Here is a 16,909-nt window from a genome sequence, read left to right on the forward strand (position 1 = left end):
AGGTTCGACTCCCGGATACGGCAGCCGACGCACAGCTACCGCAGTTGCTCATCCTTCTTCCCTCAGCGGTCGCTTGATAACTGGGTACCTGACGTCAGCTATTCTGTGTGCACGTGGGTGTGAAACACACTCTCTCTTTCTACCCGTCTCAGGCATTACCCAGTCGAAGGTACGGACTCATACACGCACACTCTCCCTCCCTCAGCATGAATATGAAAATCTTGCATGAATATGTAAGAAGCGAAGCGGAATATTGTACCAGTCAAACAAATGAATGTACAAAAGCTTGAGGAAACTCGGAATTTTGCCTGGCTGTGGTTACGAAGCCAGTGAAATACCCCCGTCGGCGAGGTTGTATCAATGATGTACAGTCCCGTTGAAGAACTCACTCTACTGGAGTCCATCTTTCCCTTGTACATATTGTATAGCGCAGCCTTGAAGCTGCAGGAACCCCGGAAGAAGACTCCTGTGATTATATAATAATAACAATAATAATCATATATATATATATATATATATATATATATATATATATATATATATATATATATATATGGTGTAACGGTTATTGTTTCCGACCGTGACGCATTCACGGGCCGCCCAGGGTCGAGCGCATAGGTTCGAAACCTGGTTGCGGCAGCGGTCCACAATCAACCCGGTAACTGTATACCACCCCTAGGGATTGGTCACCTGGCTCAGGCTAGGGCATATATATATATATATATATATATATATATATATATATATATATATATATATATATATATATATATATTTTTTTTTTTTTTTTTTATACTTTGTCGCTGTCTCCCGCATTTGCGAGGTAGCGCAAGGAAACAGACGAAAGAAATGGCCCAACCCCCCCCCCATACACATGTACATACACACGTCCACACACGCAAATATACATACCTACACAGCTTTCCATGGTTTACCCCAGACGCTTCACATGCCCTGATTCAATCCACTGACAGCACGTCAACCCCTGTATACCACATCGCTCCAATTCACTCTATTCCTTGCCCTCCTTTCACCCTCCTGCATGTTCAGGCCCCGATCACACAAAATCCTTTTCACTCCATCTTTCCACCTCCAATTTGGTCTCCCTCTTCTCCTCGTTCCCTCCACCTCCGACACGTATATCCTCTTGGTCAATCTTTCCTCACTCATTCTCTCCATGTGCCCAAACCATTTCAAAACACCCTCTTCTGCTCTCTCAACCACGCTCTTTTTATTTCCACACATCTCTCTTACCCTTACGTTACTTACTCGATCAAACCACCTCACACCACACATTGTCCTCAAACATCTCATTTCCAGCACATCCATCCTCCTGCGCACAACTCTATCCATAGCCCACGCCTCGCAACCATACAGCATTGTTGGAACCACTATTCCTTCAAACATACCCATTTTTGCTTTCCGAGATAATGTTCTCGACTTCCACACATTTATCACTGGCTCATTCTAAGGTCTAGCAGACGAAGCCTTTGCGCCTTTGCCACAGCTTGACGTGGTCTACAGGGACTTAGTCGTTCCATAATAACGACCAGAGGTGATGTCACAGAGTACAGGGGATATAATAAATAGCGTAGCCCACGCTGGTGGCGGCAGACATGCATCAAGGAGGCCGGGTGAGGTGGAGCGGGGAGGGCCGTGGGCGTAGCACCAGATGCGCCGGCCGCAGGCATGCCACTTGCTGAACTTTCTCTACTGTCACCACACCACCACCACACACACACACACACACACACCACTGCTCACATGTATACGCTTCAAGCCACAAACCGACATAAACACACACGTGCGCTCACACACTCTGTCAGTGAGTCATGTTTAGTCCGGACTGAAGCACGTCTATATAGTCATCAATGATATATAAAAAAAATCTCTTATGACTCTATGAAGTTCCTATGTTTTGTAAGCCAGGAGGTGATTGGTGAAGCGTTTCATCCTGGTGTTTTCCACACACAAGATCATTCCTGAGATTTTCAACATCACACTAACCTGTCCACGATAAAACTAATTTTTCAGGGGAACGAGTACTATCAGCCTTATATATGTTGAACATAAAGCTTCTTTTACCACTCTGGCAAAACACTATCCATTCAAAAATATATATTACAGAAAGGAATGAACAATGACAACAACCGAGATGTCTCGCCTGCACCATGCAAAAGTGAAGACGGTTTATAATTACTGTGTGTGTGTGTGTGTGTGTGTGATTTCGCATGTCTTTTCACCAGTGCCTCACTAATGTTTTGTTTCAATCTGCAGAAATATCATTTCCCTACTGTTACACCACTCCAGTGAAAACTTCTATATAGCACCAAGAGTTAGGAGTTTGTTGTGATCACTCCTCTACAATGGGCTGCCAGTTCATGAATATCCTCTTCCCTGATAATGTTCTCCATTTCTGATTTCATAAATTGTACCTTATCAATCTAATCCTTATGTCCACATTTCCTTCAGCTCTGACAGTGTTATTACACCCACAACAGCACCGTCCTTTCGCATTCCCAGCCACTCGAACCCACTATCATGTCCCAAACTGGTTCCTTCTCCTTCAGTTTTAAGATCTACAACATCTTACATCAACTTTTTGTTAGAGCGTTCCCTCCGGTACTATCTCAAGAGGCCTGTCAGGTGTACGTGTACCATGCCATGATCTTATCATATGTAACTGAATTGTAATGTTTTGCTGTTTCTAGATTCAAAAGGAATCCTCATTTGCCTCTTTGTGGTTACTTCGGACTGAGTATGAGACAAGATCATATTGCAGGTGTTGTGTGCGAGTGGGGAGCCACCCAACACCTGAGCCGAGTACCAGCTGCCCAGGTGACAGTCACCAACCCAGGAGAGCGAGGTCTTATACCCGCCCAGCCCTACTGGCCGCCCACCATACCTCCGCCCACCAGACAGCTCCCCACCCCTTCCACACCAACCTCGCCCAAACACGCCCGAGCCCACCTCAGTAAAATAGAGTCTGGCGTGCGGGTTCAGGACCACGGACACAGAAAGGCTCCAGCAGGCGCCACTCAGCTCACCCCCACCGTGGAGTTCGCCGCTCTCCGTCCTCACCCGCTACACGAAGTGTTTGTCGACAAACCCGACCAGTCCATTGGTGTGGGCTGGACTCTTCCTGAGGGGCTTGCTACGCAGCCTTCCGTGGTGAGAAGTGGCCACCAGTCAACCACAGTCAGTTCAAATGCTACATCACAGGAAACACTTGACCTTAGTCGTACAAGCAAGACTGATGCTAATGGCTTGCATTTGCTCATAAACACTTCGTCATCTGACACACCGCTTGGGGTCAGAGGTGAAACGGCAACGTCAAAACTTAAATCGTGGCTGGGAGAATTTCGAGAGCCGGCTGCAACTGTTCATTCCCCTTTCACTAACAGTGGACAGTTCCCAAAGCCTAAGTCATCACAAGAAAATGATCAGGGGAATACCAAGGAAGGTAATCAAACTCTGGAACATCAAAGCATATTGGCAGAACAGCTGGACGACGGAGCTACAACAGACCCAACTGTTGCGATAACCAGAGCTAGGACAGCCTCGGGGATAATAACTGTTCCCAAACATAACAGTCCGACACCGATGACAAAACCAGCCGAGACGTTTCCCCAGGTCCAGGACCCTGTAGCACCCTTGGGTCTGGGCGTGCGTGGTATGGCTCCTCACCTGGACAACAAGGCTCCTGCACAGCTACCGGAGGCTTTTCAAAGTTTTAACCTGAAATTCCCTTCCGAACAACTGAGTCAATTCAGCGTGCGAGAGACAAACAACCAAACAAGTCAAGATAGCCAGACTACAACTGTCAACTTCTCACAACAACAACAACAAGGAATAACTGTTCCCACAAATTTTCCACTGGTTTCACTTCGGCCACATGGGGGTTACCTCCCACTCCAACACCATGTCACTCAGCAATCTAACGTGACCAACGGCTCTCATTCAAGTTCTTCCAAACTCCACATTACAACTTCATGGCAACCAGTCACTATTTCCCCATTACCCGTCAACTTCCTTCAAAGTCCGGCAAATATCACTCAGCAACTTGTACCTACCACTACCTTGGTAAGTCGCCCATATCGGCAGTTCGGTCGTCCGGCAATTCAGAAGCAGAGGCCCTTACAGCATCATCTCGTACATAGACACCATTTACCAAGGCATTCCCAAACACAGTTACCTATAATTCCCAAGTTCAGAAATGCTTTCCGAACTCCATCCCACCAAATCAGTGTTATTCCACAGTCTTCACTTGGCGAAGCATCTAATAATACCCACGAGAGGTTGACACAACACAAGGACAGTGTATCTTTCCCTCAAAGACACAATAACACTCACCTTATTAATAATAATCACAACCTATCATACCGGCAGCAAGCTCATGACCAAAGTCAGGGTGGCCTATTTGGTGAGGTCTTTGAACTTCTCAATAAAAAAATCAGCAAAGAAGAAATAGCAAGAGATTATCATTACGATGATTATTACTACGACGATTACTATTACGATTATGATTACTACGAAGACCATACTGAGGTAGAGGAAAGTACCCGGCCGTCATCAAGACCTCCCATTCCCACTGTGCATCACACGTCCACGACCAATGAACCTGCATTTGCTCCCCATGCACGTTTTCCAGGCAGACCTCCTCCGGCACAACACTCACGCCCTCGCGCGACGCTCGGGGTAATCCCCACACGCCCTAGATTTCGTCATCCAATCACACTGCCGCCTTCTTTCGTCCCGCCACGACCTGGGCGTCACCGTACCGTCCAGACTTCGAAACCAAAGGAACCACACCTACCGTCTGAGGAGGGTCGCCAGGTGCGACCTCATGGAGCTCTAAGAGATGAATCATCTTTTCCTACGTTACCAGCTCATAATCACCGACCGTCGCATGTTGCCGCTTCACTCATACCTTCAGAACGTCCCACATATTTAGTCCAGGATCCACCACATGCCGAACATGACCTCCCTGCTACCCATCGAGGGTCACCTCCGACACATCATACTATAAAATCTGAAAATTCATTGTCATCATCTTCAAGCGGAAACATTTCTGCACAGCTTTTGCCACAGCAGGAAAATTCAGGAGCTACAACTCTGTCATCCCTGAGACACCAGTTTCACCAGCCATGACCACAGCTCCCGTAGTAGGTACAAACACTCCACCTCACACGAAGACGCTGCTGCTGGTACCAACGACCACAATGCCTAACGCTACTAAGACACAAACTGAAGAGCGTGAAGCTACAGCGTCTGCCGCGGGCAAGTCCCGTGCACCAACTTCTGCTCCAGCTGTTTTGTATCATACTTCTACCAGAAAAAGGCCGCCTTTGGCCGTAGAACTTGGAACATTTATCGGAAAAGGCCGCCACTTAACTGTACTAGCATCACCTGAAGACTTACTACGACACAGTGGGAGAAGACAGGAGACGAGAAATGAAGCGCCCCGTACCCCCGTCTACTTCCCGCCACCAGAAGCTAGGCAGCATCGATCCCCAACCGCTCGTATGCACGACTTGAGCCAAGTGGCCGCTACATTAGCTCAATACAAAACAAGGAAGCGTCGCCATGGACGACCAGAAAATTCTAACCACCAAGAAAACCAAAGTAAACACGAGCAGAGCCACTTACCCGTACCACCTACACTACGAGTAACGTCCAAGTCGCTTGAGAACCACAGTCCAGCAAGAGGATCACCGTCAGAAATACCGATGCAAAATGATATTTCAGAATGGACGAGGGACATGACCGTGACGTCAACACCCACGAGTGATCGAGTACCTCTCCAGGCACAATCTCTCTTGCTTGGTTATTCCAGCACATCGCAACGCGGCACGAGAGGGGAAAATACTAACCGAAGAAATCTCTCTCATCCTATTAATAAAGAGTCCAACGCCTCCTTACCCCTACATATAACGGAAGTAAGAGCAATAACCGGTAACAAAAAACACATGTACCCACACACTGACCACGATGCAACACAGGGAAAGACGACCCGCCAACACCAAAATCACTCAAACGATTCCAGACTGACCAACGGCTCAAGGCTGATCAAGGATGTCGAAGCTTTAACTGGTGATCGTTCGTCCCAGCCTCCTCATGCACAATCCAACAGGCTGCCGCCCAAGACCACACCAACCGCGCTCACTGACCACAGTAATATTTCCAAGTGGGAATCCTTCAGCCGTCTTCCCCTCTTAGGTTTAACGGGTGAGCATGCGGTGATCAGGTAGACCGAGCGGCTGACCCCCGCACCTTACCACCACCCATCTTGCAAAACGTCGTCAATGCCAGCCAGCCCTTCCTGGGTTAGGCTGCCGCTGAGCATCAGGGAGGACGAGGTTCCGAGGATGTTGGGCTGAAGAAGAGACCTGCCCTAATACCCGCACGTCATCATCTCAGACTCCTCTCCCGCCCAACATCACGGGGAAGAACCCGTCAAGAACCCTTCTTTATGGTCACCTTCTGCTAGCGGGAGGGAAGCTCTCACGCTATTACCAGACAAATGAAAGTGAACTGGAAACTATATCGGTAACGATAGACTTCATTTCTACTAGAAGTTAAGAACGTGACTACGGGAGGATGTGTGGAGCTTAATGATAAGTGTAAGTCACACACGCACTTCGCTAGACGTAAGAAGACTGGTACTCAAACACTGTAAATCTCTGCCATTACACATCAGGCAACGAAGCCGGTGGAAAGGAGTCAAGATCTGCAACAGCGTCAGAAAAGTGATACAAGGGGTATCATCTGGTCGCACTGATGATGCACGACCAAGTCAATGAGACGGTGCAAGATGACTCCTGGCCCAGTAAAAGGCGATCTATTTATTACAGACACAATCCTGGACTTCAGTATTTACTCTTTAACGATGAGCAGCCATAACTTGGGAGAAACATCCACTAAAACACGAGCACAGTGACCTTGAGGGCAAAACAGGGTAAAAAAAAAAATAAAATGTATATATGCAAGCTGTTGGGAGTTAAGCTTATCTACAAGTAATGCCAATAAATTGTTATAGTCTTTATCTACAACTGTACATATCAAATCTAGTAAGAACTACGTTACCTATGACTAACATTCTAGGTGTAAAATATATAGAAAACCCACATCATTGCTCTTATTTCTTGTCCAGTTAAAACTGAAAACAGAAAATGGAAAATCAGAATCTGCCGAGAAGCTAAAGCAAAAATGGGTGAGGAAAAATTCAACAACATAACTGCAGAATGAAATTTCTATCACATCAGAACGTGTTCCTGCAATACTGGAAGAGGAATCCCTGATACCATCACCTGTATATATATATACACACACATATATATATATATATATATATATATATATATATATATATATATATATATTATATATATATATATATATATATATATATATATATATATAGATAGAGAGAGAGAGAGAGAGAGAGAGAGAGAGAGAGAGAGAATGACCTTTTCCTGATTTCGGGAAAGGCCTCCAAATAAGAGTCATTTCTGAACATTTAAAAAAAAAAATGGATAAGCCTAATTGAACGCCAAGAACGCTTGAGGGCTGGAATGAGTGAGTGTCTGCTGGAGTATGCAAGTGTTGATGGCGTGGCGACCAGTGTGAGTGGTTGAACCAGTTTTTGCTTCCAGCGGAGATTATAAAGAGGCTTACACTGGAGTGCGTCTGGCAGTTTTCCCTCGGCAGTTGGTTGGGTTAAAGGTATGGCTACTACATAAGCCCCCCGGGTATAAAAACATACACAGACATACCCTGTGCTGCGACCCAGCCATTCCTCCCTCCCCCAGCTGGGCCAGCAGCAACCACACACCGCCACATTTTACTGGTAACGTGTCAAGTTATACCTCTGCTCACAATCCACAGGTAAAACTAAGTCTGTTATGGAGTATCAGGACAATGAGTCACTCACTCTATCTTCCTGGATATATTATCGGTTCTGGACATTGAGGGAGTTTTACAATCGTGGGACTGCATCCCCTTGAATTTCCAGTCATGTAACTTTTTAAACTTTTGTACAGTCAGCCTTCAGAATTCCAATAGCTTATTCTAGTCATTCAGTTCATACTTCTTTACATATTCTTCCAACAACGGTTCTTGATCTACTTTCTATTATGGTCTCTGGTAATTCTGCTCCTTTCATATGTTCACTGTCATCACCAGACTAATTCACAAACCTGAGTTGTGGTCAACTCTTCCCTAAGTTTTCTTTGTCACTGTGGGTCTCCGACCTCTCGCTTTTACTTGTCTCCATTTCTGGTAACATCTCTCAACTCAGGACCCTCTCTGTTAGTCCTCTGTCCGTCAATGAGTGTGGTGACCAAGTGCGGAGACCAAGACTAAGAAGCATACTCTAAAGTTGGTTAAAGGTGTGACAGAAGCAGATTGCGATATAACTCATCTATGTACTTACAGGTGTTTTACAATTTTCTGGTGATACTGTAGGTTCAGTGTTCACCACCAGGCTCGTCTTATACGCTGATTCCTGCAGCTTACTTCCTGTTAGAGAATGTCTATATACAGTCCCACGCCAGCTTTATTCTTCCTCTTTACTGTGTCACATACACAATGAAAACACTTCTGAACCTGACCTTCACTTCCGTGCACATCCTCTGTAAGTCTTACCCTCAATCTCTTGACCGGACTACCTGCTTTTAAACTGACATTCATTCATGAATTTATGGAAAAGTTTTGGACTATCCCCTTCTTTGTCCGCTGTCATCTTGTCAAAGCTTCTCTGTTCCTCCTTTCTTCTCCCGATATACTTACTTATTTCTTGCTCTCTTATGCTGGCTGGCTGGAGTCCCGCCAATATCTTCGTCACAGTACAAGGAGAAGCTCCCTGGCGTCTGTTACGGAACCACTCTTCCCTCTTTTAACCTTCCTTTTGTCCTTAAGGCTAATGGTACCCAAGCTCTTACTCTCCCATCGCAAATTTCACACAACCTATCACCTCAATACCTAGGTTCCAGGAGACTTAAGTTAACTTCCCAGTTTATGTACGATGAAAACTGTTTTCTGTAAAGTTTCCATGATCATACCTCCCCTTCCACTCTGGACTCATCCTCGCTCTCTCTACATCCTCATTTACCACATAATCAAACTCTAGCACTTCATGATCATATCTTCTTATTAGCGTATCGTATATGACACAATTTCCATGCTACTCTGTGAAGGTAAGACCTAGTAATAGGTGCGTAATAACCTAATTGTACAGTACAGGGAGAGTTTTAAACACGTGGGGCCCCATCTTACAACTTATTAATGTCAGGCATACTGTCTGCATTAACTTTAGCGATTGTTTTCCATTTCCTCTTACACATCAAACACAACTTGTTTCTACAACTTGTTCACTCTCTCCATCACCAATCTAGTTTATGATCAGGTTAACCCTCACTTTTCTCTTTTCCAGGGTGGCCACAATGCTGGCTTCTAACCTCTCTCCGTATCTTAACTCTCTTAAAAACGATTCCATATTTGTTGCCCTTCTCTGGACATTCACTTTCAGCTCTTCAGCTTCGTTAGGAACAGTGACCAAACCCAAGAAGCATAATCTAGTTCTGGCCTTGTGTATAATACGAACAGATTACTAGACATTTCTTTGGCCATATATTATTCTAGTACTTGCCAACAGACGCTCTGCTTCTACTATTCTCCTAACGTGGGACTCGAGCAGGTTAATGACGATACGCATTCGCATCTCAAACAGAAACCTGAGGCTTTATTTCCTGTTAGATAATAATCATACCGCAGCCCTTCACTCTGTCCCATCCTCATTACTTTACATTTGTCTGGGATAAACTTCCTCAGCCATGTACCAGACCAACTTTGGAGTCTGTTTAGGTCCCCTTATAAATACATGCAATCCTGCAGTCATGACTTCCTTTCATAACCTTTCCTTTGTCTAAAGACAAATCTAGGGTAGAGGTCCATACCTGTAGGCAAGTAAGTAATACAGATCAAGAAGAGCAACGGTCCCAAAACACAACCATGGGGCACTCCACTGGTGACCTCCATCCATCTGGAGAAAGATCCTCTGGCATGTGTCCTTAGCTATTTTCTAAATGAGTCTACTCCCAACGGATTTATCGAAAAGTTTTACTAAAGTTCTTCCTGTCTCGTCCACAATATTCGTTTCAAAGTTTCTTTTTTCCACTATTCTTATCTTTACATACTCGTTCCTTGCTCTCTTGTGCCTCGCTTATGCTGGCTGGCTGGAAGTCTCCCACATCTTGGCCACTGCTTTTTGACATCTTTGTTTCCTCTGTATTTGAGGGTATGGGTACAGACGTTCCCACCCTTTCACCGTTACATTTCACAAAGTTTCACAGAACCGTTCACCCTCATGCCCTGTTTACTGGCTGCTGAACTCCATTGAACTCCACTTAAGTCCTACCTCATCTCATCTCATTCAAACTTTAGCAATACATGACCTTTTTCCAACTGGTGTATTATATCATATATGATATTTCTCGATAACCATGCCAGTATGAGAGAGAGAGAGAGAGAGAGAGAGAGAGAGAGAGAGAGAGAGAGAGAGAGAGAGAGAGAGAGAGGATGATCGTCATCTTTATTCAGCCTGAAATGCTTCATCATATCAAAAGCTCAATGGCGAGTACTTAAGATTAGTTAAGTAAATCAAAATCTAAAATCTATAATGTAAAAACTTTCTGCTTCACTATCTCATGTCTCCCAGAATGTTTGTTTATACCGCACTTTCTTGAATCGTTGATCAATAGTTTTTCCACCCATCATTCGCTCAAGAATCAATCCAACAGCTATGAAGGGTCTATGATACACAGTAATACATTACAGTGACTTACTACTGATAGATATACCATCAACATCACCAGCTGTAGCCATGAAACAAAATATCAAAATGATATCCAAGGGAAATCTAATGCACGCTGCTCTTTGTCGGTCCTGGGCAGGAGAGCGACGTGAACCAGTGATGATGGCGTGGCAGAGGTTCTTGCTGCTGCTGCTGTTAATGATGATCATCATCATCATGATGAGCGGTAAGTATGAACTCCTCCTCTTATGTACTAATAACTAATGTTCAAAACACAGTTTCCTCTCATACAGCAGGACACTCCACTGAAAACCTTCACCACATCATGAAAGATTCTCAGGTCTGAAGACAGGCTTCCGTGTCCTGTGTAGCATAACGGTGGAGGGATCGTATTTTCACTATGACACAGGGTTATCTTGACAACATAGGGAGTGTGCTGGAGTATTGTATCAGGCAGGCAGCTGTGGGAGACGTGTGGTAGCACAACGCCCATCTTCCATCACTCTTCTCACGGCCTCGAACACAGCTTTCTTTTCTTCTGCTGGCTCTCCTAATACATCTCTCTCAGAGAGTGGAACCCTCACTCCCCACTCTCTCTTCCAAGATTAATTGGCAGTGTGGTTCCACTTCCATGCAAGAACTCCCTCCTGCTCCTCCTCATCAACAAATCGACCCTGGGCATTCAACAATATAGCCGCCCATGGGTAAAAAAAACATTATTCTCGAGTTCAAAGCCACCTTCACCTGTATCCAGTTCAACACGAAAGCGAAAGTTGTAATCTTCCCAAATAAATCAGAAAAAATTTACGACATGTGTACTCAAGAAGCTACTGTAACGAACGCAAATGTAAATGTAAATGCTACTTGACTGACAGCCTTCATGAGCACTGCTCTCCGCGAGTGAGGCCCATGTTTATATATATATATATATATATATATATATATATATATATATATATATATATATATATATATATATATATATTCATACCATTCGTCATTTCCCACGTTAGCGAGGTAGCGTTAAGAACAGAGGACTGGGCCTTTGAGGGAATATCCTCACCTGGTCCCCTTCTCTGTTCCTTCTTTTGGAAAATTACAAAAAAAAAAAACCGAGAGGGGAGGATTTCCAGCCACCCGCTCCCTTCCCCTTTAGCCGCCTTCTACGACACGCAGGGAATACGTGGGAAGTATTCTTTCTCCTCTATCCCCAGGGATAAATGAAGTCTCAGACTGGTCGAACATAACAGGCGGTGTGTGTCACACGGTTCGGGTTTTTGGGCACCATTCTATTCACATACAAATCAATACATGAAAAGCAATATTGTCAATACTCTGGCTAATGAGCTCCTTCTCCAGTTCATAATCTTAAGAGAACTTGCTCAGCTCTACTGAGATGTAATGTTTACATAATCTCTTGCATCCTGTACCTACCCGCATCCCCTCCTCTTGTGCTCTCATTAACCACACAGTCGTAATGGAGCGATACGTGATCACTTCTTCCATATGATGATTTATCTATTGGCTACATCCAATTTATAACCTACAACATATAGATATATGGTGTAGGAGAGATGGGGTACCACCTGGTGCGTCATGTTATCTGCTTCAGCAACATTCTGTCATGCAGAACCGATGGCAGAACCGATCTAAATCTGCAAACTTTCAATAAATGCATTTCACTTACAAAAAATACAGCATTACTTCAACGTAAACATTCAAAACAAAAATCTTTCATAACCATATATATATATATATATATATATATATATATATATATATATATATATATATATATATATAGTTCGACATCAAATCCTGAATCTGGCATCTGCAAGTGAATTTGAGATTATTAACTGTCTTTCTGGATCCAACATTTCAGGTTCTGTGTTGGGGGTATCCTACAGACAACCAGACGTACATCGTATCAGCCGGAGTGCCGCAGGTCGTTACCTGTCGCCTCCAGGTGACCAGGCCCTCTTCCTCAGGTCCACACCACTTGATGCCCGATCTACTGGTGGGGATTTTTTACAAGTGGAGTCTGAAGCCACCCGGGGAGACATTGTTTCACCAAACAATCAAGCTCTGCAGAACTACCCAGTTCCCGAAAGTCCTCTGGGCATCAGCAGACAGGCTGCCAGGCTGCCACCTCAACTCGCAGTCAGTTCTGCTTCTACAAGAAAAGAAAGATTCAGTGATCCCATCCCTCTACCTTCGCAGACGTCTCATGCGGGCAGCAAAACGCAAGGCGGATTCAGTATAGCAAATACTATAGATCTTTCACCAAAATTGGATAAGACGGGCACAACTCAGCCGAATACAGAGGAGGCTACATCCGGGGACATAGGAAGAACAATTGCCAATATTCTTTATCAGTTGACAGACGGTGCTGTGCAATCCCTGGACACAGTGAGCATACCAAACCCCAAGTTCAGCACCAACGGAAAAGTTCATATCTATACGGCCACAGATCCCAAGGAAAAACGGGCTCCTCCTCCCCAGCAACAGGCACCCATTATACTACAACCAAGAGAGGAAACTCGTGCTTTTATCGCGCTCTCTCCACCCAATCTTCGAGGTCCCTTCAGCGTACTTGCATCAACTGCCCCACATGCCCCTCATCAGCATCTGGCCCTTCCCGTCACTTACCAGCAAAGGCCATTCCAACATGCCTCAGCTGGCGAAGGAAATGCTTTCATTAGTACTCCGCTGACCAGTCAAGAACCTACGGCCAGCTTTACAGGAAGCAGAGAATCCTTTGATAGGAACGAAGAATCACTCAATGATCCAAATTTCTTAGTTTCTATTGATGAAAATCACGGCGATGTTCTTGATACACATCTAAATACTGAGGGAAACATCCAGTCAACCTTTAGCAGCTCTGGAAATACAGGCACTACCATCAATAGAGGTACTTCCTTTGGCCCTAACTTCCATCCTAATGTATGGAACGGTCCCTTTGTACACACATCATCCACTCCTGCTGCTCAAAATGTTAAGCCTTTCCCTCCTGCTCGCAAGACTACTAGCTCTGCTGTTCACACATCTGCTGCTGATGTCCAGAGCGTTCCGATATTCACCCCGACTGAACTGACTGGTCCTCCTCCTACTCAAACGTTCACGCCAACACTTCAGAATGATCCCTTTAATCACCAATCAGATCCTTCCACCCAGAACGTACAGCCATTCACAGACGTAGAACAGACTGGTCCCCTAATTCAAACCTTCACTAATCCAGATCAGAATGACCCTTTTCATCATGTATCAGACACTTTTCCCAAGAACGTTCAGACATTCCCTTCCTTGGAAAGCAGTCCAGATCAGAATGATCCTTTTCATCATATATCAGACCCTTTCCCCCAGAACGTTCACACATTCCCTTCCTTGGAAAGCAGTCCAGATTCTCAAATTTTCACACCAATTCAGGATAGTCCCTTCGCTCACACATCCGATCCTGATGGCCAGAATATCCTCCAGACATTCCCTCCCATACAGACCGGTGCAGCAGTTCAAACTTTCGCTCCTACAGTTCACAACACCCCCTTCCTTCACACATCCGATCCTGCGCTCCAGAATGTTCAGACATTCCCTTCTGTGCAGACCGGTTCAGCTGATGAAACCTTCGCTCCCACATATCAGAAGGGTTCCGTCATCCATACATCAACTGCTGCAGTGCAGCGTGTTCACACGTTCCCTCCTACATTCCAGACCAGTCCCAATGCCCAGTCATTCGTTCCTGAGGTTCAAAGTGGTCCTGGTCTTCCATCACTCACTAATACCATCCAGAATGGTTACAATGCTCAGACTTCTGATGGGCAGACGAATCCCATCATTCAACACTTTGCTCCTGCAGAGCAGAATGCTCCGACCTTGGACCCTGTTGACCAGAGTATTCAGACCTTCAGTCACACTCCAGAACCAGCACTATCACCTGGCTTTCCATCCCCAGAGGTACATACCAACGTTCACAGTTTCCAGTATGATCCATCCTCATCTTTCGCAGGATCACTCGAAAGTGGTGTCTTCGGCGACACAAGTCCTGATTATCCTCTGACTTTCCCAGGTGAAGATGCCACTCCTCAGACTTCTTTTCAGTTTCATCAAACGTTCTTTAGTGATAGTCCTGCTGGTGGCACTGTCTTTGATAATCCTGCCATTCAAACTTATGATGGTCAAGCTTATGATGGAGAAGAATTTGGACCTATAACAGATGCCTCTGGGACAGCTCAAGGTCTCAGTTTTGGCACATCATACAATGGGTTTGAAGTTGGAGGAGGACCGGGAGCTGTGTCAACATCCAACATCTATACAGAGTCGGACTCTACTGGCTTTGACGCAGCACAAAGTGATGTTTCTACCGCGGCTGAATTCAGAACGAACAGTTTCGCTGGCACCGACACATCTCTACAGGCAGGGCTCAGTACAGAGGGTCACGTAGTGCCATTGCCAAACCTCAATGAACAGCTCTGATGACACGATAAATCTCTGCGACAACCTGGAATCAGCCAGAACAATGATGTCAAGGATCGCTCATTTACCTAGTCCCATGGCATGTCCTAAGCAGGCCTAATCAGGAACCCTTTCCCCTGTTGTGTATATATTGTAATGTTAATGTCCTTATATCATAATTATTATTATACTTATAGTCATTAAAGCAGTTTAGTTCGTAATGCATCTCATCTGTGGAATTTTATACAATGAACGTGATTGGCGACACTTTTACCATTTTCCATCACTCTACATTTATAAACATTTGTAAAACTTGGTATTTCTGGTCACCCTTGATATGTTTTCACACATTGCACGATCCGAGAAAATCTTTCTTCAAAGAATCCCTACATAAACACAAGCATCATCTTGGTCAACCTTTATGATCCACGACAGCCATAAGTACTACATCCAAAGTCCATCACTCATGAGGACTAACATTTAATACAAATGTATTTCATTTTCCCTATGAGGAAATGAATAAAGTCTCCCCCATTTTCTACGACTCTCGGCTGGCTCTCTGGACGTGATAAACTACACACCACTATCCTGTTTTTGTTACTGTATTTATTATTAATTTTCTGAATGAATAATGTGGTTTTATTTGTTAATTCCTTCTTAGTCTCTCCAAGATGCATACAAAGACACATATGCACGTAGTAAGAAGATAATTTCCAATCTGCATTTAACTATTTATACAATATTTTATACATAAAATGGAATCTCGGAAAATCTAAGAAATACAAGAAAGATGAACTTCAATAGCAACCCACTCTAAGATGAACTTCAATAGCAACCCACTCTAAGCACTAACAAGATGAAATACTCTCGAGAATTGTAACTTGATTATTCATCAAGCAGAAGAGTGGACAAGTTTTGTAACACTTGGCATCTGGCATCTCTATATGCAGTACGTAAACTCCACTTAAAATATTCGTCGGTATTTCATCACCACAACGTGCCCGATGCATCACTCTATTTCCTCATATTTCACAGAATAACATTCCGTGTATGATAAATTGTAAACACAACCTACTGACTGACGGCCGGACCTAGTGGGAAGCCACCAAACCTAAAATACTGATAAATGTTTCTTAGATGATGTTCCAAACAAATCAATCTCTCCGCATGTTTGTTACGCCACTCACATAACAGCTGAGAGTCAATCTCAAGCCATGAAATACTAAATCTTGACAAACCAAGCACACAAGAGTGCATGAGGCCTACCAATCATACAGAAACTCAAAGCCAGCGAGTGGAACCAAAGCAATCAAAAATTCCTTCACTGATACAGAAATACAGAGGAACTTGAACAGCAACAGACTTGCCTGTCGAGGTTATTTGCGATAGTACAAGAGACCAGTAACTTAAGAATCTACTGTGGAAAGCAGAATGACATACGTACATATGGTTCCAAGAGAACTACTCAAAACTTTTCCTGTATCTGAGGAGGCGCTTACACTGTCAATCTCAGGCTTGAAGGGAATTATAAAGTCCGTTTTTGAATGTACCTCTGAAAGGTGCTCTCAACTACTCCAAGGACATACTTCATGCCATTGTAAGTACAACTTTTGCCCACATTTCTATCCATTACCATGAATCAACATA

General features: G+C 44.4%; 3 protein-coding genes across 7 annotated transcripts in view; 2 read left to right on the forward strand and 1 right to left on the reverse strand.

Annotated features, from left to right (window-relative positions):
• The window catches only part of LOC139758766 (uncharacterized), a 36,390-nt gene extending 31,228 nt beyond the window's left edge, over nucleotides 1-5,162 (forward strand). The window contains exon 6 of one of the 2 annotated variants that reach the window (XM_071680545.1): nucleotides 2,783-2,915. Coding sequence is in view for 1 of the 2 variants with exons in the window: in XM_071680543.1 (XP_071536644.1) it covers nucleotides 2,783-5,151 (2,369 nt within the window). In the remaining variant the exon portion in view is untranslated. Of the gene's footprint in view, nucleotides 1-2,782 lie in introns of both variants that reach the window. The other variant, XM_071680543.1, reaches the window with a different exon arrangement.
• Nucleotides 1-16,909, reverse strand: part of LOC139758762 (RING finger protein 17-like) — a 272,806-nt gene that overhangs the window by 85,377 nt on the left and 170,520 nt on the right. The window lies entirely within an intron of this gene.
• LOC139758765 (uncharacterized) lies at nucleotides 7,698-15,884 on the forward strand. The gene is made up of 3 exons (XM_071680541.1): nucleotides 7,698-7,725; nucleotides 10,953-11,039; nucleotides 12,696-15,884. The coding sequence occupies exons 2-3, from the start codon at nucleotides 10,973-10,975 to the stop codon at nucleotides 15,281-15,283; spliced, it is 2,655 nt and encodes an 884-aa protein (XP_071536642.1). The 5' UTR covers nucleotides 7,698-7,725; nucleotides 10,953-10,972; the 3' UTR covers nucleotides 15,284-15,884.

Source organism: Panulirus ornatus, chromosome 31, assembly GCF_036320965.1.
Source record: "Panulirus ornatus isolate Po-2019 chromosome 31, ASM3632096v1, whole genome shotgun sequence".
NCBI lineage: Eukaryota > Metazoa > Arthropoda > Malacostraca > Decapoda > Palinuridae > Panulirus > Panulirus ornatus.